This window comes from Prionailurus viverrinus, chromosome B1 (genome assembly GCF_022837055.1).
Source record: "Prionailurus viverrinus isolate Anna chromosome B1, UM_Priviv_1.0, whole genome shotgun sequence".
NCBI classification, from domain to species: Eukaryota; Metazoa; Chordata; class Mammalia; order Carnivora; family Felidae; genus Prionailurus; species Prionailurus viverrinus.
In genome coordinates, this window is record NC_062564.1 from 788,850 (window position 1) to 812,933 (window position 24,084).

At 54.4% G+C, this 24,084-nt stretch overlaps 1 protein-coding gene across 5 annotated transcripts in view; it reads right to left on the minus strand.

Annotated features, from left to right (window-relative positions):
* ERICH1 (glutamate rich 1) overlaps positions 1–23,220 on the minus strand; it is a 73,767-nt gene extending 50,547 nt beyond the window's left edge. For 4 of the 5 annotated variants that reach the window (XR_007151609.1, XR_007151608.1, XM_047856393.1 and 1 more), the window contains exons 1-2: positions 23,215–23,220; positions 11,678–11,739 (exon numbers count right to left, since the gene is read on the minus strand). Coding sequence is in view for 3 of the 5 variants with exons in the window: in XM_047856393.1 (XP_047712349.1) it covers positions 11,678–11,699 (22 nt within the window). In the remaining 2 variants the exon portion in view is untranslated. Of the gene's footprint in view, positions 1–5,333; positions 5,524–11,677; positions 11,740–23,214 lie in introns of those variants that run through there. The other variant, XM_047856392.1, reaches the window with a different exon arrangement.
* Positions 23,221–24,084: the final 864 nt, after the last annotated feature.

A 24,084-nucleotide genomic window follows, 5' to 3' on the forward strand; every position in this document is an offset into this window, starting at 1 on the left:
GAAACCACGGTCTCCTGGAAAAGCGGGACTCTGAGGGGACAAGCAAAACGTGTGTGGGGCTAGTCTGGGACATGAGGAAGGCAATTAGTTCAAAAGCAGTCTTTTAAAGGGTGGACATTACTGGGAAGGAGCACGGCCAACGAGACTACATGCTCACTGGAACTACACAAAAATGGAAGGGACTCCAAATATCCACATAACTTTAAAATGCTTGAGAGGAAAACATAGAATAGGTTTACGACACTCTCTAGGTTTCTGGTGAACACACTTACATGTGGAAAAGTGATCATCCAGAACTTGACGGTTGCCAGGCTTCCTGAAATCACACTCAAGAAACACTGCTACTGAAAACAGAAGCTCGGTGGCCGTGGCTGAGAGACCGTGCCCTGTCCTCACCTTGGCCTGATGCCAGGAAAACCGTCCAGAGTGCACCAGTGACAGACACACACGCACCAGTCATGGCTCCAGCGAGAAGGGAGAAATCTCCCATCTCAGCAGATGCCAGGTCAAGCCATCCCCCCTTTCCATCCTGAAATGGATGACTTCTGAGTATCTTGTTTTAACAGATGCTTTAAATTTCTCACGGTTACTGTATTTCTTGGGATCTCATGTTCTGAATTTTATCTTTGCCGTAAAGACTGCTTTCAAATGCCTGCCTGGTACCCGCCAGCCTATCCATAGCTTTCTCAACAATGTTCAATGTTTTATTTTTCCATTTTATCCCAATAATGAAGCAAGGTATTTAACCACTGTCCGTAATCAAGGAATAAAAGAATAAATTGATAATAGCACTATATCACTTCACAAGATAGAAAAGTTCAGTATAATATGTTAATTTAATAAATGATACTTTCTTAATGAGTTTCATAATAGAATCATAAATGTAAGAATGATTAGCTAAGATTTAAGCAAGAGTTGGCAAGCTTTCTGAAATACGCATTAAAAGGGAAACAGTACTCAAAATAAAACCAGAGACTGCTCTCAAACAGGACGTACTTAGAACGTACACCATGACTGACACGTGCTCTCCCGTGTAAGGATTGATGTACACCGAATACTCATTTTCTCCCAAACTTTCACATTAAAGAAAAGTCCAAAGTTTGTCTCTAATTCTTGCAGAGTGTCAACATCACTGACTGGATCAGCCACCAGTGGGCATGGCGGAGCCCTGCCCCACGCGGGACCCCGAAGGACACGCCGCGGACCAGGGCGCGGCCCAGCAAGGGCCTTGAGAAACTTGCTTCAACATCCTGGGGACCCAGGATAACCCGTCACGTTTACTCCAGAGCTTTTATCACTCCCAGTTCGACGAAGAGTGGCTCTTCGTCGCTCAGATCTCGAATTCTGCCCAAAGCGCACAAGGTGAGACTGGCCGCGGGTCACTGGCACGAGTAGGGAGGTTAACCGCTTGCTTTGCGCAAAAGCAGACTGGGGAGTGCCTGCTCCCTCCACTGCCCGACGTTACCCACGGGTGTCCCTAAAGCCACCTCCACTGGGGGACTGGGCCTCCTCCAGGCGCCTCCTCTCCAGCCCCCGAGCCAGGCACGCGTGGGACTCCCCCCAAACAATGCCCTCCCATGCTGGCTGTCGGTGCTGCTCTGTGTCACCGTCAGCCGGGCTGTGGCTGCGGACCACGCACTTCACGTGTGCCTTCCGGCAGAGCCCTTAGGATAAGGCCAGTGTCACCACACGCTGCGCGCAGTTCACCTTCAGGGTACAGCTGCCCCTTGAACGATGTGGGGTTTGGGCATGGACCTTTGTGTCCTTGAAATTCCCCGTCAGGAGAACTTGTGAGTCTCCCTAACCTTGACCAGAAGTCTGGCCAATAGCAGTCGATGAACACTTGCCTCGTACACTACATGTATCCTGTCGTGCGTTCTCACAACAAAGGAAACCAGAGAGAAGAGGTCATTAGGAAAGTTGCTCGGAAGGGACAACACACTCATCACACTGCACGGTTCTGACTGGAAAACACCCATGTACAAGTGGACGCATGCAGTTCAAACCCGTTTTGTTCCAGGATGAGCTAGGTGATGACGTTCTGACATCTTAAAACTTTCTGGCTGGGGAGAACACCCCTCCCAGGGCAGCCCATTCTTAAGAGACAGCAAAGCAGGGCAGTCACGTCCATGTGCAAACTGCTCCATCCAGAGCCCTGCCTCCCTATCTGTCCTGCCCCCAGGAGGAGCACCCCTCTGCTCTCCCTCCCCATCTCTCCCCCTGCCCCCTGCCCCTAGGAGCAGCACCCCTCCACCCAGCCTCCCCCATCTGTCCCTGCGCCTAGGAGCAGGACCCCACCACCCTGCCTCCCCTGTCTGATCCTGCCCCCAGGAGCAGGACCCCTCCGCTCTGCCTCCCCCATCAGCCCCGCCCCCAGGAGCAGCACCCCTCCGCTCTGCCTCCCCCATCTGTCCCTCTGCCCCCAGGGCAGCACCCCTCTGCTCTCCCTCCCCATCTCTCCCCCTGCCCCTAGGAGCAGCACCCCTCCACCCAGCCTCCCCCATCTGTCCCTGCGCCTAGGAGCAGGACCCCACCACCCTGCCTCCCCTGTCTGATCCTGCCCCCAGGAGCAGGACCCCTCCGCTCTGCCTCCCCCATCTGCCCTGCCCCCAGGAGCAGCACCCCTCCGCTCTGCCTCCCCCATCTGTCCCTCTGCCCCCAGGGCAGCACCCCTCTGCTCTCCCTCCCCATCTGTCCCCCTGCCCCTAGGAGCAGCACCCCTCCACCCAGCCTCCCCCTTCTGTCCCTGCGCCTAGGAGCAGGACCCCACCACCCTGCCTCCCCTGTCTGATCCTGCCCCCAGGAGCAGGACCCCTCCGCTCTGCCTCCCTCATCTGCCCTGCCCCCAGGAGCAGCACCCCTCCGCTCTGCCTCCCCCATCTGTCCCTCTGCCCCCAGGGCAGCACTCCTCTGCTCTCCCTCCCCATCTGTCACCCTGCCCCCTGCCCCTAGGAGCAGCACCCCTCCACCCAGCCTCCCCCATCTGTCCCTGCGCCTAGGAGCAGGACCCCACCACCCTGCCTCCCCTGTCTGATCCTGCCCCCAGGAGCAGGACCCCTCCGCTCTGCCTCCCCCATCTGCCCTGCCCCCAGGAGCAGCACCCCTCCGCTCTGCCTCCGCCATCTGTCCCTCTGCCCCCAGGGCAGCACTCCTCTGCTCTCCCTCCCCATCTGTCCCCCTGCCCCCTGCCCCTAGGAGCAGCACCTCTCCACCCTGCCTCCTCCATCTGTCCCTGCGCCTAGGAGCAGCACCCCTCCGCTCTGCCTCCCCCATCTGTCCTGTACCCGGGAGCAGGACCCCTCCACTCTCCCTTCCCATCTGTCCCCCTGCCCCCAGGAGCAGCACCCCTCTGTCCTACCTCCCCCATCTGATCGTGCACCCAGGAGCAGCACCCCTCCGCTCTGCCTCCCCCATCTGTCCCCCTGCCCCCAGGAGCAGCACTCCTCTGCTCTCCCTCCCCATCTGTCCCCCTGCCCCCTGCCCCTAGGAGCAGCACCCCTCCACCCAGCCTCCCCCATCTGTCCCTGCGCCTAGGAGCAGGACCCCACCACCCTGCCTCCCCTGTCTGATCCTGCCCCCAGGAGCAGGACCCCTCCGCTCTGCCTCCCCCATCTGTCCCCCTGCCCCCAGGAGCAGCACTCCTCTGCTCTCCCTCCCCATCTGTCCCCCTGCCCCCTGCCCCTAGGAGCAGCACCTCTCCACCCTGCCTCCCCCATCTGTCCTGTACCCGGGAGCAGGACCCCTCCACTCTCCCTCCCCATCTGTCCCCCTGCCCCCTGCCCCCAGGAGCAGGACCCCCCTCCCTGCCTCCCCCATCTGTCCCTGCCCCCAGGATCAGGACCCCTCCGTCCTGCCTCCCCCGTCTGATCCTGCCCCTAGGAGCAGCACCCCTCTGCCCTGCCTCCCCCATCTGTCCCTGTCCCCAGGGGCAGGACCCCTCCGCCCTGCCTCCCCTGTCTGATCCTGCACCCAGGGGCAGGACCCCTCAGCCCTGCCTCCCCTGTCTGATCCTGCACCCAGGGGCAGGACCCCTCCGCCCTGCCTCCCCCATCTGTCCCTGCACCCAGGAGCAGGACCCCTCCACCTGCCTCCCCCGTCAGATCCTACACCCAGGGGCAGCAACCCTCAGCGTTGATCATCCTGGGCCCTGGTGCAAGGCAAGAAGGGCCACCTTTATTGCTCAAAACTCACCAAAATTGTTCAAACTAGCCAGTCCTAAATTGTTTACCGTGCCCTGCCGGCCTGTCCCAGCCAAGCCCAACAAAGCCCATTCACGGTGTGAATCCTTCCCTGCCTCCTGGCCTTCCTGGGGCATCCCCGTGTCGTGCCCCTGTCTCTAGGACCCAGGAGTGTAAAAACCCTGGTTTTCCTGAGCCTCTGCTCCGGGTCCTCTTGTGGCTGCACCTGACTGGCCGTGTCACGCAATAACCCCAGACGGCCCCCACGGATGGAGGGGACAACTGAGGATTACAGGGAGTGCCATCACAGGGGTCCGCCACCCTCTGAACAGCAGCGTCCCACCCTGGGGGATGGAACCTGCTGGCCACACACCACACACCCCAACCGGACCTGTGTCTGATCCCGAAGAACGTAGCCTGTAACTGCCAACCTACAAGGTCAGTCCCCACATCCAGGGTGTTTGGGAAGCTTCTGTCCCCCGCAGCTGCTGCCTTACTCCCCGTTGTCTCCACATACCCACGAACCCCCAACAACATGCTAGCTGGCCTTCCTGCCACTGTAACTGCCCCTTCCCACCGTTATGCTGTCCAGTCTCGGGTGGGTCTTTAATGGAAGCAAATGACTATCCCTGTGGTGCCTAAAACCTGCAGCTCAGGGTCCCTACCCCCAGCACAGGTGCCCTGGGCGGCCAGGACCCAGCATTCACCCAACCCCCTTGGTTTACATGGAGCCATTTGTGCATTTGGTCGCTGGGCCATTCATTTCAGAAGTGCTTACTGAGCTCATTTATTCATTCATTCATTCATTCATTCAGGAAGTACTAACAGCCCATCCATTCATTCATTTGTTGAGGAAGTGCTTACAGAGCTCATTCATTCATTTATTCCTTTGTTCAGGAAGTGCTTACTAAGTTCATTCATTCATTCATTCATTCATTCAGGAAGTGCTTACTGAGTTCATTCATCATTTGCTTAGGAAATACTTACTGAGCTCACTCATTCACTCATTTGTTCAGGAAGTGCTTACTGAGCACACTCATTCATTCATGTGTTCAGGAAGTACTTACTGAGCTCATTCATTCATTCATTCATTCATTCAGAAAGTGCTTACTGAGCACACTTATTCATTCATTCATTCCTTCAGGAAATGCTTACTGAGCACAGGAAGCCTGCCTGGTGGAAGGATTCAGACAGGAATCCGGCGGTGACGATGCAGAAGGCAGCCGTGTGTGATGGAGGGAGCACGCCATCAGGGGAGCTGGCGCCATGGGGTGGAGGTGCTAATCCAGCCTTGCTGGCTCCGGCCTGGGCAATTTCTGTGATCAGTAAAGCCAGACCGTGTCTCCTGTAGAAGCATCACAGGCATAAGGATGAAGCTGTGCCCCAGCAGTCACCCTGTGCCAGCTGGCACCGAGCACGCAGCTGCCCAAAGAAACGGGGGGCTCCTTCCCACCGAGGTGCAACCCAACCAGAGCCTGAGGTTCTAAGATGATAGAGGCATCTCGGCACTGAGAAGGCTGAAGGTATGACTGGAGAGACACGTGCACACAGGTGTATGAACACACACACACAGATACACATGTGCACACACGCAGAGATACACACATGTACACGCAGATACACGTGTGCACACACACTAACACAAAGAGACATGTGCGCACACACGTGGATACGCACGTACAGAAGGCACACGTGTGTGCACAGTGGAGATACACATGCACACACGCATGCACAGACACACGTGCACACAGGGGCACACATACATGGACACATGTTCACACACAGATACATGTGTACACACATGTGCGCACACATGCAGAGATCCACACATGCACACACAGACACACACGCGGAGATACACAGACACACATGTGCACACACATGCGGAAACACATGCACACAGACACACATGTGCAAAGAGATACACACACAGACACACATATGCACACAGAGACTCGTGTGTACATACATGCAGAGATACACACATGCACACAGGTAGACACACACATGTACATGCACGAGCACAGACACACATGCGCACAGACTCACATGTGCACACACAGACATGCACACATAGACGCCTCATCCCAGTCCTGCTGGTCTAGGAATGGTATCCTCAGCACCCAGGCCACAGAGAGCACCACGGTGAGGGGTAGGTTATGCTGACCACAGAGCCCTCCCACAGAGTCATGGATACAGGGATGAGGACAAGAGCTTGGTCATCTGGAACTGAGGCCACCACAGTTCAGATCTCATCCAAGGAGAGTCCTTGGAGGACAAGGATCTTGTGGCTCGCACTCCCGGCTCCTGGGCGAGGTACGCCCTGGGAAGACCAGTCATGGCGGGAACAAATTCTTATTAAGAAGCAACTGGAGGGCCGCCCAGGTGGTTCAGTCGGTTAAACACCCAACTTTGGCTCAGGTTGTGATCTTGTGGTTCATGACTTGGAGCCCCGTGTCAAGCTCTCTGCTGACGACTCAGAGCCCGGAGTCTGCTTTGGATTCTGTGTCTCCCTCTCTCTCTGTTCCTCCTTGGCTGGTGCTCTGTCTCTCAAATGTTAAAAAAAAAAAAAAAGCAACGGACCATCTGCATCACACACGCACTCCCCAACCTGGCAGTCGGCCTCACGAACACAGGAGGCAGGTGCAGGCAGAGACAGGTCAGGGCCAGGTTCAGGATCCCAACCAACATTCAAGCGCGTGCAGGTGGGAAGCCAGGGCCACGGGCACTCACTCACTTAATCCTGATAACATGAGAGGCTGAGATGACCGTTTCATCTTGATGAGACATCTTAGGATTAACAAAAATTAACCGAAGGGTGGGGGTGCTGGATGAGAGACAGGTGCGCTGCTGGGGGACAGGCACTCTGCCACGGTCTTGACTTGCATCCATTCCTTTAAGCCTCTCCACCTACAACTCATCTTGTGAGTACAGGAGCAGGGAGGGACAGGGGCGTCCACGGTGCGGTCGTGAGTGGCAGGGAGTGAGGGACAGGAGCTGAGTGTGTTCCTCCCGGTCCAAAATGGACAGCGCACTCTCACCAGGCTGCCCTGCCCCAGCATGTAAGCACCCCCTGTCCTGGGGGCCAGGGGAGCTCACCTCCCGTAAGACGCGGGCCAAAGCCCGCACAGCCTCACGCAGTATGAGCTGGGAGGGGTGAGGACGGGGCGCTCTAGGCTCTCGGGAGGCGCCATCTGAGGAGCCGCCATCCTCACCGTCCACACTCCAAGCAGCAAAGCCGTACCCGGGCGAGTGCAGCAGTGAGGTCCTCTACAGATGGACGAGGCGCCTCCTGAGATGCTGCGCACCTGCTACAAGAAGCTGTCCGGAAAGGTACGAACGGGCGCCTGTCAGGCAGGTGGCGGGAACACCCACCCTGCTCCCTCATCTGAAGGGTTAACCGTGCAGCTGCTGAGGGCCGGCGCTGTGTGACATGGGGACCTGGCTCGCCCGCCGCACACCTCTTCCCCGGGGAAGCCGGCCCTCAGGGCAGCTACTACCTGATCCCTGATCCGCTGGGGACCCTCCCGGCTTCCAAGTGCTGTCCTGCTGCCTCCGGCTTCCTCCAACACCGGCTCCCGTGAGCACGGCCACCCCACCTGACTTAGCACTTTGTTCCCTGCTGGATATGCGCCCGCCCTCCCCAAGCAGGAAGGAAGCCACTCCAGCCACTACATAGGATGTGCGGGCCTCCGTGCGGTTCACGTCAGTCACGGAGGGCTGTGCATTTCACGTCTGTCTGCTCACTCACAGAGGCGTGCGGAGTCTGGCCCTGGAGGTGTCTGCTCGTATTGCTCACACACTTTCCCACATAAAGTAGAGCATATTAAGTAAAAAAAAAAATTACCCAAGTAGCATTGTTGCAAAGGCAAAGCATCGTCCCCACGAATGCCGCAGAGTTCTGCGACACGCTGTCTGCGGGGAAATTAGGGCATCAGGGGGATACACAGCCCAGTGGGAGCAACCTTTCAGGGAAAAACCCTAGGACCACCGCTTCAGACAGACTGCCAGCCCGCCCGTGTCACGTGCCAGAGCTGAGTACCTTTCTCCTGGGATGCGTCCTCATCAGCAACCGTGACCCTAGCCCAGGGAACAGCTTGTACCCTCCCTAGAAGCAAAGCACTTGCTTCCCTGCTGTGTCCCCAGTGCCTGAACGAGATGCCACACACACTCAGCAGACTCAATACGCATTTGCCGTGCGAGCCAGCGTTAAGAGTTCTGCGTGAAGTTGACTTGATGCAGCCACCGTGGGAAGCAGTGTCTCTGAAGGGCAGCGGGACGGCGAGAGAGCAGGGATGCCAGCGCAAGTCTGCACCGGCCCCGGCCTTCTCCAAGCACCACACACTTCCCAAACCGTATGCTTCCAGAATTTACAAGTGCTTAGACGTTTTTCCAACTATAATCTCCCGTAAGTGTTTCTGGAAGAGGGAGTGTTATCCCAGAGACATGCTCTTCAGTGATCTCGTTAAAAAGACTCAGAAAGCTAATATTTTGTTTCCCACTTACATTTAATACATACTAATCCACCCTTCCAACCGCAATGTCTTAAACAACCTAACTTTGTTTGACAATTTTATCACCGATCCAATGGGAAAAGGAGGTCTTTTCAGAGAAGACTCCTGACTGCGGAAAACAGTGAAAGGTTTCTTCAGTGAGCTGAGAAAGGCCTTTACAATTGACTAGGCACAGGAGAGGACCATGATTTCTTGCAGAGGGAAGAGCATTCAATGTGAGGCTTGGAAGGGTCACAAACACACACGGGGTGAGAAGGTATGAAGAGAAGGGGTGGGCGCATAGTAGAAGAGGAAGGACTCCTGTGTGAGGGAGAAGAAACCCTCAAGGCTTATCAGCCAACCACGAAGAACCACAATGGCCACCTGGGTTGGGACTGCTCCCAAGAACCTCAATTTAACCTGCAGATTCTCTAGTCCTACTTATGGTGTGTGTGTGTGTGTGTGTGTGTGTGTGTGTGTGTGTGTGTGTAAAAACAGTGCTTTGAGTACTCATTAAGATGTTTTAATATTCCTTTTGGAGCCTAACATCTGACTGGTTAGAAATTAAGTCATCTTAACCTATGATGATCTGTTTTTAGAGCTCACTAGGGGGAAGTCAAAACTCAGCAGGATGCGGTGCAGTAGGGAGGCACCAGCATGGTGTTTTCCCATAAAGGAAGCCACAGAGAAGGGAACTCTAGTACTCTCCATATTCTGCCTTTTTGAGAAATTAGTTTCCTTTGCTTTCTTTAAGCAAGCACTTATTAACTATAATGGACACTTGACTTTTCATTTCAAAGGGCAAAACCACAATCATCCATTCTAAACTTAGAAAAGAAGAAAAAAATAACCACAGCCTGAACCAGTCCAAGCAACATAAGAAATGTCTCAAAAACCTTCACTTTTACCTGAAGCCATAAAACTTCTAGAGGAAAACACAGGGAAAGAACTTCTCAGTGACGGTCCTGGTGATTTTTTTGAAATGACACCTGATGCGCATGCGACAAAAGCCAAAATCAACAAGTGCGAACCCCCTAATTAGAAAGTGGGTAGAGGATCTGAATAGAAATTTTTCTATAGAAAACATAAAGAAAGTCAAAGGACACATGAAAAGATGTTCAATACCAATGTTTACCAAGTGCTAATCCAAACCAGTGAGAGACCTGTTAGAACAGCAGTGATCAAAAAGGCAAAAAATAACAAATAGTAGGACGTGGAGGACAGGGAACCCTGTGCACTGTTGGCGGGAATGTAAGCTGGTGCAGCCACTACAGAAGGCAGATTCCCCAAAATATTAAAAACAGAACTACCCTATGATCCAGCAATTCCACTTTCAAGTATTTATTCAGAGGAAATGAAATCTGGAGCTCGAAGAGATATCTGCATCCCCACGTTCATTTCAGTGCTATTTACAAGAGCCAAGGCATGGAACAGCCTAAGAGTCCCTCCAGGATGGATGAATCAAGATGATGTGGTGTATACACGCAGTGGTATATTCAGCCATTAAGAAAGAAGGAAATCTTGCCATTTGCAACCGCATAGGTTGACCCTCAGAGCCTTGCCCTAAACGAAATAAGTCAAACAATGACAAATACCACATGATCTCACTTATCTGCTGCGTCTAAAAAAACCCTAGACTCCCGGGTGCAGAGAACAGGCTGGTGGTGGTTACTGGGATTGGGAGAAGCCGGTCAGAAGGTACGATCTTCCAGTTCTAGTCCTGTAGGACTAGTAACTCCCAGAAAGTCACGTACGGCACGGCGACCAGAGTTTACAATGCTCTGTGGTAGAGCTGAAAGTTGCTAAGAGAGGAAATCCTACGAGTTCTCATCACAAGGAGACTGCGTGAGGTGCTAACTTACAGGGACCATTGGCAGTGTCCACACACGTTACATCACTGTGCTGCCCACGTGGAACAGGTACGGGGTTGAATGGCGAGCCTATCTCAATAAAACTGGGGATAAACAAAACCTTCCCTTTTGTCATTTGAATGCTGAGGTTTAAGTGGTAATGAGAAGATACAGTTTCTAAGACTACAAAATGTTTAACCAATACATTTGTATTCCGCCCCTTGAGTGCTGGTTGAAAATATTATCAGTTAACAAAGGCTGGGTACAAGGTAGAGTATTATGTCCATTTTACAGGTGAAGAAAATGAGGCTCAAAAAGGCTTCTGACCTGTTCCCAGGGAGGAATTCCAGTTATCAAGCAGACTGCTCAGTATGAGCCGCAGGTCCCTGAATCGGCTTTGGGAAGTGTCCACCGCCCCATCTCCACCCTGCAATCCCACAGTCACTCATGGAAATGTGCTCCTTCCTCGCTCCTTTGGGGTCCCACAGGCCTCCTTGCCTCTGCCCAGTGCCCCTGGACACCCAGGGCTGCGATGAGGATCCCAGAGACACCGGGGACCCAAAGGGGGTGGGGGTGGGGGTCCTCCTGGCTCCTGGTGATCTTTCTGGCCCTCAGTGATCCCCGTTCTCCACCCCCACCCTCCCCAACACCTGTCAGGGTCTGGGGACCAGGTAGGAGGTGGGCCAGGGATGGAGCTAGAGGTAGGCTGGGGTCCCAGGTCTGGGTGGGAGGTGAACAGGGCTCTAGGGTCTGTGTGGTGGGTGGTCCCAAACCAGGAAGGAAATGGACAAGGCTCTGGGGTACGGCCGGGAGTGGGCCGGGGGTCTCCGAAGGAGGTGGCCAGGGCTCTGAGGTTCGGGAGGGCGGTGGCCAGGGCTCTGGGGTCCGGGAGGGAGGTGGCCAGGGCTCTGGGGTCCGGGCGGGGGTAGGCCGGGGGTTCGGGAGAGAGGTGGACAGGGAGGGCTATGGAGCCCGGGCGGAGAGTGGGCTGGGGGTCCCGGAAGGAGGTGGCCCGTGCTCTGGGTTCCCGGCGGTGGGTGGGCCGGGTGTGCGGGGTCTGGGTCCGAGAGCAGGAACTGGGAGGGCCGCGTCCCCTTCCCCACTACCCACCTGCGCCCCCCGCCCGCGCCCCCAGACCCCTCCCTACCCAACATACCGTGCCGTCTCAGCGCTGCCATGGCGATGCTGCGACCCCCAGCTCTATCCCGGCGCCAACAGCTTCAGGGCCAAAGTAGCGCTGCGACGCTTCCGGATTCCGACCCTCTATGCCCACCCACAACAATAGGCGTGCCCAATCGGGATCCAGGGTCTTTCCCGCTGGATGCCAATCAGCGGAGTCCCGGCTGTGGATTGGTTTTTGCGGGTGCCGTGGGCGTGACCAAGGGCGCTAGTGCTTGGAGCATGCTCAGAGGGAAGTGACTGACTACTGGGTGAGCCGGCTTCCCGGTTTTGGTGCCTTAGAAGAAAGTCAGAAGATGCAGGGAACTCCAGTCTCATATAAAGCCTATTAAACTATATCCTCTCCTTATTACCGTTTAACTATCAATATTCAAATGAAAAAATGGAAGTTTTTATTTTTTCCCAGTTTTATTAAAATATAATTGAAATACAACACTGTAAGTTTAAGGAGGTATTATGAGTAGGGGTTTAGGGGGAAGGGGCTACGGAAAGGGGGTCATGGGAAGGAGTTCATAGGGTCATAGGAAGATAGCAGGAAGGGTCAGCAGGAGGGGGTCAAGGGGAGAGGAGACTCAATGGGAGGGGCCCCTTGGTCCTGTGGCTCTGACCACTTAAGGTGTCACCTGGGGTTCTGTGGCCCCAAATCAGGGGTGCCAGTGCTGCAGGGGTGGGGGAAGTGCAGGGGTCCACTTAGCACCCACCCTGCACCCAGGTGTCCACAGGTACTCCAGCACTAGGGGTGTGAAGGCCAAGGGGAGGAAGAGAGCCCGCAGACTGCTGTGGGGAAGACCCCTGCCCTCTGCGGTCCTCTTCCCCACCGGTCCACTTCCCCCAGGTGGGTTTCTTCCCTGGGCACCCTGTCCAACCCCACTGCACCCTCTCTGCGGCCTGGATTTATTGTGTTCTCCTCTTCTTGAATTTATTCCCCAGAGTCTGTCAATGCAGGACACTGTTCAAGATGCTCAGAACATGTCGTGAATGGCCTGATGACAGCAGACGGGAGAGGATGAAGTGAGACACACAGCATGTCATATGTCACACAGACACGAGTGTGGGGGAGCGGATGGTCAGGAAGGTCGTGTGAGTCAGGCTGGGAGCAGGACTCGGTGGTAGCTGGGCAAAGATCACTCAGCACAAGGGCAGCAATGTCCCTTGAGATTCTTGAGGGGGCAGAAGGACTGATGCCATCTGTCAGGAAAAAGGCCTCAGTGTTGGGACAAGACCCAGGGGGGATCATACTACTTTGCGTTCTCCAGCGAGGGAGGAAAACCATCAGCCCGGGAGAGCAGAGGTGTGATATCTGACATACATCTCACAGAGGGGCCTTGAGGAAGCAGGGAGACCAGTGTGAGCCATTGCACTTAGAGGGACCTTGGTGGCCAGAATCAGGGCAGCAGCATCCGGGCTCGCAGGAAGAAGTCCTCGGATTTCTGATCTATTCGACGACAGAGCAAGAGATTTTTGTGTTGACCAGTGTGGGCTCTGAAGAGGAGAGTGACACATCTACACAATTTTGTTCGGGAAACTGGAAGGCTGCAGCTGCACTGAGGAGATGGGAAACATCCAAGAGGAGCACCCTCGGGTGGGGCCTGTGGGGTGGGACACATGAGGTTCGACGCTCACGAGACACAGAAATGTAGGCATCAGTTAAACAGCTGAATAGGACTTTCGAGTTCAGGAGATGGTGAGTCTTGTCCAAACCCACACGGTGTCCAGCACCAGGAGTGAACCCTGATGGGGCTCACTATGACTCTGGGTGACGATGGTCAATGTGGGCTCATTGTTTTGACAGAGGCACCATCTGGTGGGGGTGTGGACAGTGGGGGGCTGTGGGGGGGGCAGGCAGTACGTAGGAAGTCTCTGCACCTTCCCCTCAATTTTGCTGTAAACCGGAAACTGCTCCAAGAAATAAAACATGTTGGTGCAGGAGGAGGGGATGTGTGCGGGAATCATGTCCTCAATGAGGCTGCATCCTGAACTTTTCCTTCTCTTTGGCAACATCCCCACCGGAGTTCAAGCCCACTCTGGACATGGTGGCTTTACAACAAAATCTCCCCAGAAACCGGAGTTTCTTCCTGTCCTAAGGTGATAATGTCTTTCACACCCAGACTTGAAAGAATTGATGACGACATCAGCCTCCACTTTGCCACATGCAGCGTGTCTTCTGCCACCACCCTCGCTGCACCTGTTCCTATGTCACAGGACCCCAGGTCACCCATTTGCCCATGCAGGCTGACCACTCGGTGATCTCCCTGAAGTGCCATCGGCTCCCATGCAGAGCCCAGCGTGGGATCATCACTGAGCCTCTTCTCCTCTCTTTCTCCCCCCCTATAACGTGCCCAGGAAAACCAGCCAAGGATGTTCTCCCTGCAGCATTTCTGGCCTTCCCTGCCTTCATGTCTGCACCATCTCTCACTGGAACCCCCCCGGGTATTTAGACCGAGCTCCCCAATTCCATGCGTTCTTCCTCACTCTCACCTCCGTCCGTCTCTTCTCAGCCCAGCGAAAATGTCTGCCACTGAAAACCAGTGAAGGTAATCCATCACTTTTACAAACTAAAGTACGAAATTGCATGATCCTATCAATAGATGCAGAAAGGACACTTGACAAAATCCAACATTCGGTCATGATATAAACTCTCATCAGACAAGCAACTAAGGGGAACTTCTTCAACTTCATAAAGAGCATCCATGGAAACCCTGCGGCTAAGGTCATGTTAACCCTATGGTTAAAGGTGTCCCTCCCAACACTCTCTCTCACATGGCACGGGGCGGAGTCCTGGCTCATGCAGGAAGAAAAGGAAATAAAAGGTATACAGATTGGGAAGGCAGAGATAAAACTGCTTCACCCACAAATGTCATGACTGTCGGTGGAGAGTATCTTTCCCCGCTCAAATGTGAGCAGGGATACAGGATAAAATTCAGAGACCTTAAGAGGTTTTCTAAACCCCGGACTCATCCCCCTCCCACTTTCACACCACTCTTCCTCTGCTCACTTTGTCCCCCTCACTCTGACCGGTCAGAGCACCGACCCACCTGCCCTTCCCTCCACCTCCCTGCTCTTCCTCCTTCCTAGAGCCCCTTCCCTGCTCTTGTCCCAGGCTCTGGCACAAGCAGTCCTCTGGATTGTGGTTCTGCTGCACAGTCCCCAGCACTCACCTGCTGGCAGCCCAAACCCACTGCTCGGTCTTTCTAGAAGGTATAGGAGTTGCTCGGCCAGAGGAACCCGCACTAGGCCAGTGGGGATGGAACTGTAGGACTGGGGGATGGAAAGCAGATGAGCACATGTCCAGCCCTCCAAGCCATGGTCAAGCAGTTCTGAGTCTGGGGGATGGAAATCAGATGAACACACGTCCAGCACTCCAAGCCATGGTCGAGCAGTTCTGAGGTGCACTCCAGAGAGTTCCCCCAGGGACCCCAGCCAGACTGAGCCCCAGACATCTACAGGGATGGCCGGCTAGATATCGTATCCTGTACACTTTCCCTTCCTCCCTGACGTGCTCTCTTCCAGCTTCCTGGACCAACCTCCCAAATAAACTACCTGCACCCGGATCCATGTCTCAGGACCTGCTTGCGGGTGAACCTGGGGCAAAGTAACACTTGAACCCGACTGTGGCCTCCTCAAAGAGTTCTTCCCTGACACCCCACCCTGTAGGAGCTGCCCTCTTTACCTTCTCCACCAACACCCCACATCTGTCCTTCTGAGAAGTTGTAATTTGTAATGATATTACCGTTCAATCTTAAAAACTGACGCCCTCCCTGGACCGCAAGCTCCAAGGACCAGTGGCTGTTTCTGTGTTTGGCTCACGTACGGAGACATGACAGACACTCAGCACATTGTCGTTATTTTTGTCGTTGCTGTAGCATGAATGAATGAATACATGAATCTCGAAAAGAGGAACTGTTGGGGACAAATATGGAGAGGAGGGAAGGAAATTTTTTTTGTTAAAAAATTGATGTAGAATCTAGACTTCTGGTAGAGATTGGCACACATGATTCATGGGTTTTGACTGCAGAGAGAAATTGGAAGATGCTAGAAACACTGCAGAGAAATGCGACTGTGAACAGGTTTCTCTGATTCATCTTGTATCCACAACCCTTGGCACTTGGAACTTTGCTGTCAAATAAAATGCAATGGATTAACAGGAGTGATCAGTTCTATGAAGAACTCTTATGGAGACAGGGCTTTTGTTTAAAGGTCCTGGAATTTCTGGAAAAGGCTGGTTCATCCCTCTCCAAACATTTTTGATCACCTGCTTCCTATTCTGGTCCCTGTCCATTTTCCTATGAACTTTCATCTTGCCGGCCCCACTGTTCTGGCAGCTCAGACTTGCCGACAACCCAGGGGGAGATGTGGAGGGGTGTGTTCTTTCAGAAGCGTTACAAGGGCCCCCCCTGACCTGCTCCAGGCACATTACCACAAGGGCGCAAAGGGGAGTAAGAACACGTGGCCTCGGTTCCCAGCGGAGCAGAGAGGTCTTTGGCGGGTGACCCTCCTTGTCTGCCGGTCATCTGGTCTTGGAAAGGCATTCCCGCGTATTTAATGAAGGTTTATCGAAATACGGCCAATGTCGCTCAGTTGTCCAGATCGCTCAGGTTGTCGATGCAACTTGTGCTGAATTAATCCTTCCTCCTCCCTTGGCCGCTGTCTTCTCGGTGTTGCTGAGAGCAAACGCACGGAGGCGGCCAGACCCCACGGATGATGCTCGCCGCTCTGCGCCCAGGTTTCCTACTACAGAGAAGGCTGTTCCTGGGGCCGCCATGGTGCACCCCGTCTTCCCTGCGGACACCACGCACAGTTACTGCACAGGACAGTGCGCCCACGGAGGGAGGAGGAGGCTCGGCTTCGGGGCACCCCCAGCCGCAGGACGGACACAACGGCGACACACCCTTGCCAGCAGCTGGAGCACGCATGTTCTCTCGAGTCCTCCCAGGCTAGGGAGCATCTGGGTCCGGAGCCGACTTCACCTGGGCGCGCGTTCCTCCTCGGGACCCGGAGCGCGTGGTGCTGCTCGCCGGGGGCCGAGGCACGTGTGGGATCCGCGCGCTAACTTCGCGGCGCTCGGGCACTCTCCCGCGGGCGGCGCCAGAACCTCGGGACCGCCGGCTGAGCTCCTCGCGTCCACAGCCCTCGCGGGCGCCCGGCGCAACAGGTGGCGTCCGGGGCGTGGCCTGCGCGCCGGCGGGCGGGGCGGGGCGGCCGGGGGCGCGGCGCGCGGGCCTGGGCTCCCCCGGGCGCGGGCCTGGCCCCTCCCCAGATGCCGCCGCGCGCCGGCCGCCCCCCAGCGCGCCCGGCCTCCCCGGGCGCCCAGTGCGCAGGCGCCGGCGGTGAGCTCCGACCGTGCGCCGGGCTCGAGCGCGGTCGGAGCGCGCGGCGGCGGCGGCGGCGGCAGCGGCTCCGCGGACGGACGGACGGGCCACGCGCCATGTCGCCCCGGACCTACTGAACTCTGAGCGCCCGAGGATGTCTGCGCTGAGGAAGGTGCGAACCGGCGGGTCTGGGCTGCGTGGGGCGCGGGCAGGGACCCCAGGGCAGCCTGGGCACGGGGTCCCGAGCTGCGCGGGCGGCCTCGTCCCTCGCTTGGGCTGGGCGCGTCGCCGGCGGTGGCCGGGGGTCCCCGGACCCTCTCGGGGTGTGGGTGCGGTGCGGGCACCGCGGAGGCGGGACGGGCTGCGCTCGGCCGGCAAGCTGCGGGAGCCCGAGGAGGGGGCGGCGTCCGGCTCCCGCGGGGCAGCGGCCAGGGCACCGGGGCGCAGGGGGTCGCTGGTCGGGATTAGGGAGGGTCGGAGGTGGGGGAGGCCGGGAGCCCGGGCTGCGCCTGCAAGGGGCGCGGGCCGGGCTGGGCGGAGGGGCCACTTCTGCCGGGTCGCAGCGGCTGCAGCGCGGGGAGGGGGTGGCCGCCGCCCCGCTCTTCAAGTGGGAGCGCGAGCACCGGGCTTTTTTCGGGGCGGTTGCTAAGCGCGGAGCTCCCGGCGCAGGGTTTTGTAACCAAGCCTCCCCCGGCAGCGGCTGTTGCTGTTCTCGGCTCGCTCGCTAACGATCGCAGAGAAATAATGAGGATGTAATTATTGCATCCTGCGCTGCCAGGGGTGGGGGCGGCAGGCACGGGCTCTGCGTGCGCGGGCAGGTGGGGCCGGGCTGGGGAGGGTGCCCCAGCCCACCTGGCAGCCCTTCTTGCGCGTGCTGCGCCCAGAGGCTTGGAGCCAGCTGGACGGGGGGCCGGGGGCGGGGGGAAGGTTAGGAGAAAGAGTTCGGAGAGGTCGGGAGGGGGCCACCGGGCAGAGTGTCTCAGAGGTCAAGGAGGTCTGTAGATGGAGAGGGCCACGTGCAAAGGGGAGAGGGTGCAGGCGGAGAGAGAATTGGGCCCAAGTGGAGGCAGGAGATGTCTGCAGGTGGAGAGAGCAGAGGTCTGTGGGTGGAGAGGGGCGAGGGCACAGGTGGAGAGGGGAGGGGCTTGCAGGTGGAGAGGGCGCGCGTGGAGATGGGAGGGGGCGCAGGTGGAGAGGGGAGAGAGCCTGTGGGCGGCTGGAGATCTGCATGGGAAACTCCAAGCAGCCGCTCTTCCACACTTGTCAGCTGCCGTGATTCCAGCCGCCTGTGGTCTCTTCTGCCTAACGAATGGCGATCCCGGCCGAATGGCGATCCCGGCCGGGGCTTGGAATCAGGAATTCGTGACTTCTCAGCCTGGGCTGTCTTGTATTGATTACAAATCAGGCGATGGGTAGCGAATGAATTCTTCGTTGGTGGTGTTAAGGCTGCGGGCGAGGGCTGGTGTGGTTTTGGAGCTCGGAATGTAAACTCAGTGCTTTGTCCCCTTGGAAGCCAAGGCAGGGGAGCTCAGAGGACTTCAGACAAGGACTTTTCTGGGGGCCTCATCCCTGGGGTCTTGGGCTTTTGCTGGCAGTGTGTCCTTGGGGAGCATGGCGTGTGGTTGGAACTCGGGGACCTGGTACTTATTTGCCGATGGTGAATTAAATTAGTTGTATTAGTGACTAGAGAATCCCCAGGCTCCCAGCGCAGCCTAGGGGAGTCCATGCACCTCCTCCAGCGGGGACTCTCTTCCTCCAGTCACAAGGCTGACGTCACACACACCCCCTCTCCCCACTTTGGAAGGAGCCACATTTACATGTGAGGTTCATATGCCTTACAATGCCATTTTCATTTTGCTTCCTAAATAGTCTCAGGGTAAGGTAATAGGTAATAACTGAGGCAGAAAATGGTGAATCGATGAAAAACTGGTGATTGTTGGCAGGTCATGTTGTTATTCTTGCGTTCAAAAAATGCCATTAATCAGGGTTTTCCAGTAGCCAAATTGTCTTGTGCAGGCACTGGGTGACTCACAGACTTGGCTCCAGCATAATTGTGGAGCGTGTACCACGTCCTTTTAGATGATGTGACTTTTTCATTGCTTGGAGGAGAACAAATTGGAATATTTTATGCCTCACATCAGGGAACACGACTAGCCGGCACTGGGGAATACGGTCTGCTCGGGCACATCTGGGCAAAGTACGGACCTAATGAACGAAGGTAGGGGAGGAAGTCCTGTCCTAAAGCACACTGCCTGTTTCTAGAGCACTGCGGATGTCTTGTCCAGCTTGAGAAGGTCTGTAAAGCGTGGTTTACTGTCACCAATCACCTGTCAGGGGAGACCCACTCTGTGTCTGTGAGCCTCTCTGCCCCTTCATGAACTCTCCTCCTGAAACCCTCTGTTCCTGGTGAAGAAGTCAATAAGCCTTGAGTGACTTCCTCTAGTGATGTCACATCTGCAGGATCACTGTCAGTTACAGGGTACGCTGAGCGAGCCAGATACTGCCCCAAATGGTAATCCAAGGTGACCATGGATTCAAATGAGTGTTTTCTCACCACAGAGATGTTTGCTCAGAAAAGCTGTCTAAGCCAACTTTTCATTCTGTTAATCATGTATTCCCTTTCCTTCCAAGAAACTTGGTACTTACGCTAGAGTTGTCCAAAGTAGTTCTGCCCGAGACAGAAGGAAACATGTCTTCATTCACCACTGGTTTGGCATGGCTGATGTCCTGATGATTTAGATGAATTAAAAAGCGTTTATTTTTATAGCATTCAGGACACTTTGCATTATATCTCCCCAGGGACAGAAATATGTCCTTCTATGGCAATCTCTTATTTTTGTCTACTTTGTTTTTGAAATTGGGGGAAATTCCAAATTAAATATTAAGAGCAAAAACATGCTTTGCAGCATTTGGGTCTCGTTGGATCCCAGATGTCCAGAACCACACCAGGTCTGAAACAAAAGTGTTCTCATATGTTTGATATCATTAGAGGTTTTCTTGTGTCTGTTTTTAGCAGATTATCTTACATCTTGTGCCTACGTGAGGAAGTCTTCATGATTACTGAAGAAGCTGAGTGATGAATACTTGGAGTATAGATTTTGAAGGCAAAATAATTTAAAGTATTACTTATTGGCCCTTGGAATGGATATGCCAGGGTCATTCAGTGGATACAATAAAAAGAACTGTGATTCATCGTTTTGGACAGATGGGAGTCTCTTTAGAGCATTGCCAGTATGTTGGTTATAAGAGAACTATAGGCTCCCATACAGGAAGCTAGTGGGCCAAACACTTCGGGAACTTAAAAGTCCTTCTTCGTCCACCACAGTTTTATGGGTGTGTTGTGTCCTCTCACCGTGGACCTAGCTGAACACCAGCTTCTCACGTGTGTGTGCTCGTTTGGCGGGTGCTTGTGACAACAGCGAATGGGCCCGGTGCTCCGTGTTCACTCGTGACCAGAGCCGTTGTGTGTAGGGAGCCGGCCCGTGTGCTCTGGGTGAAGAGGGTGGGGTTGCAGGGTGTACTGCCTCCCGCTTGCCTCCTGCATCTGCCCGTGGAAGAGCCCGTACGTTTGCAGCCCCCTCTCCCTCCCTGGGCGTGCTGGCTGGGCCAGGTCACAGATGTCGTCAGCATCTGTCTCCTTGGCTAGGCAAGTGGACATGGTGAGTGAAACCCCGTTCTTCTCTGTGAGTGCCATTCCCGTGTGTGCTGGCTTCACCGGCTTCCGAAAAAGGTGCTGGCGGTGAGCCTCCTGTGGGCCCCTTGGCGTCTCCTGACTTTCAGCCCTGGAGCGGTGCCTGCCCGTTTCTCTGGCTGTTCCGACAGTTCCCACCAAGCGCTTCAGAGAACGTGTCTCCCCTCGAGTGTTTGTCAGCGGATATCTAAACCGTCACATTGGACCTTGAGCTCTCTGTCTTTCTGGGTGCATCTTGGAGATAAACTCTCTAGACCAGCCTCTGTTGTACTTGCCATGTGGTGTGAATTCACCCTCCCGTGAGGCCATCTATTTCCTTTGGAGGGTCCCCTGTGCCCACTTTGAGGGCTTGGCTGGGGTGGTCTGCCCTCTGTTTAGAGGTGGGCTCCCCGTGGCCTAAAGGAAGTCACAGCCCCAGCCCTGCCTCAGGAGAAAGAGCATCCCTGTGGAACTTGATCTTTCCTTTGAGCCCAGAACTGGCATATGCATTGTGAGGAGTGGGAAACTTTAGGAAGCCAAGCTAAAAACATGTGGGCCCTGGAGTCCTTGCCATAAACTCACAACCTGGAGGGGTGGGCTCTCTGAAAAGGAAGCCACCTTGCAGGGAATACCAGTCTGTGAGGGACAGCAGGGCTCTGGCTGTGGGTGGAGACCACTTGGTCTCAAGAGCGTATTGTGCATGAGGCGTCATTACTGCTTGATATTCGGTTATATGAACCAGGAAATCTACCCCAATTTGAATTGGGTTTTCTGTCCCTGACTACAAGATGAGATGTGAGGATTTTTTAGTTTCTCCAAAATGTCTACGTTAAAGCTTTCCTTGTGGTGTAAGATTGGTCCGTCTTGAGGTGATATTTTTGTCTGATAGACCCTTTCATGTGTATCCACAGGGAAAAAAAGAAAAAAGAAAATCTTTGCCAAAGAGGAGTAAGCCTTTTCAGTCATCCCATCCATAAAATTGCAGCAAATATTTTAAAAAGTAACTTTGTCAATGTAATTGGTCATAATCTTTATGATGATGTACATACTCTGCACAAAAACAGCCATGCTGCAATGATCCCTTTGGGGTCCATAGAGAACATAAGCCGGGCAAATAAGCTCATCCTCTCATGCTTAAGGAACGTGGGTCCTACTGATTTAGCTTGGCACCGACTGACAGGGTCCATGTTGGCAGTGTACATGGTGGTGAAGAGTGCGGGCTCTGGAGTCCCACCTGCTGGGCAGCCCAGGGCCAGTTGATTTGACTTCAGTCTACGGCAGTCTTTTGTCCCTGAGAGGGACAGATGCAAGTAACTCTGTGGGACTGTCCTGACATTTGAAGGAATTGATGGCCGTCTAGCACGTAGAACGGTGTGCCGTCAGTGCTCGGTGAGTGTTGACTGTTTGCGTCATGAAGTCCCAGTGGAGCCCAGTTCGCACCATCCTCTGTTGGGTGCAATCAAGCGACTCTCTGAGTTCCCATAACCTAGATATTTATTATTTCTACTCTTACTTGTGTATCTGTTTTGCTACTTATTTCCAAAATGTTTTCACCTGAGTTAACCACAAAAGACAAGGCTAAAAATACTGATAGACAATTAGAGCAAACAAGTGTGGCAACTACGAAGGTTCGCATGATTCTTTGGGCATACAATTTGACAGAGTTTCCTTTTTACCAAGTCAACGAAAACCAGAAAATACAGGACCTCACATGATCACCTTATGGGCTGGACTTGGCATACTTGTTTTTCAGTGAAGAAAGTATTGTCCTTAGCGCTAAATCACGATGTTCTCCTGGTAGACTTTACAGCAAGGGTTCGAGGTTGTGCCAGATGTAAGAGTTGTACAGATATAGAAGTGTTTTCATGAGTACGTCTTTCAGTAGACCGTGAAAGACATGGAAAGCAGAATGTACAGACCTGACCTACAGGAGGCCACAGTGACCTCCTCCAGTATTTCCATGTTGTCTCCATGACCAGAAGAGAGGTGTGGGTTCAGGAGTCATGTCTGCCTGACTTTGCCTCATGCCCTAACCTGCTGTAGTTTAGTGTTTGTGGGTTGAATATCCTGTGGACATCTCAGGTTTCTTAGCTCTTCCGTATCTTCATACTTGCATAGACGTGCCCAGTGAACATGTCTTAGTCAAAGATGAGGGACTGTGTTGTCCAAATGTGACCCCAGGTGAATGGGGTCATTGTGGGTATGGTCTCCAACCCCAAGGCCACTTCCTGTCTCTGTCCTCCCCCCACATTTTGGGGAGTGGTACTCAGTCTCCATGTAAGAGCTTAGAAGCCATTGTAGTAACTTTCCTGACCCTGTGACATCGGCTAGGTAACTCTCCCTGTGCATCTACTATTATAGTAAACCTCACATTGCACTGTGATTAACCCTTTACTTCCCTTTCAGAATGACAGCTTTTGAAGGAGGATGCTGGTCTCATGCGTCCTTGCCTCCCCATCTATCTAGCTATCTGTGACGGTGCCTGAAAGCGCAATGGGGGACCCAGCCTGGCACAACGGGTGTCCCAGATCTGACCTTATGTCTCTTTCTCTTCCTTCGTCCCCATGGCTCCTCCCATGGGTTTTGAGGCTCTGTTGTCAGATCCCGTCACTGCTTGGTTTCCTCTTTCCTGACTTGGCCATGAGCAGAATGACTCCAGGCTTCTGCCCACACTTAGCCATTGTTTCTTTTGTGTGCTGTCCTCGATTTATCCTTTCAGGTCTCCTTGAACTGCAGCTTCCCCGTTGACGGGTTCTTTCGATGCTGGAAGCAAGTTATCCCTGTGGTTCTTGGTGCCTCTCTTAGGGATTATTTCATGGAAGACCATGCTTTGTGCTCCTCATGCTTCCATGTGCCAGCTGCCCAGCTCTGTCCATGGTGTGGAGGAGAAGCAGTGCACGGGGGGGATCTGGACCCCCTCTCCCCCCCCCCCCCCCCCGACGGTTTACAGAGCGTTTTAGGTCCTATCGCTCAATAGATGTTTGAGCAAGTGAATCCACAAGCAGTTACCTCCTTGGTGCCCTGCAGGAGAGGCTCCATCCTCTTTCTCAGAGGGTATGAGGCTGACCAAGCTGGGGAATTTACAAACACATCAGTGGATTGGTTTATCTTTTTCATTTGACAAAATAGTGAAACTTTTGGCTCTTCGAAAATAATTTCCATTTTTCTGACATTCTTTGTAGTTGGCAGTTTCTGAACAAAACTTTTGAGCATCTGTTTGCTGACTCTTAAGTGTGGAATATATATAGTGTGATAACTTAGAGATTTTCATAAACAGTTGAATATTGCCTCTTCAAAACTTCCATTGTGGCTATTTTAGCGTAACATTCCTGGCTGTGTGATCTAACGTTCTAGGTCGTCGCTGTCATTAGATTCAAAAATTTTGTTTTTGTTGCGAAAGACGGG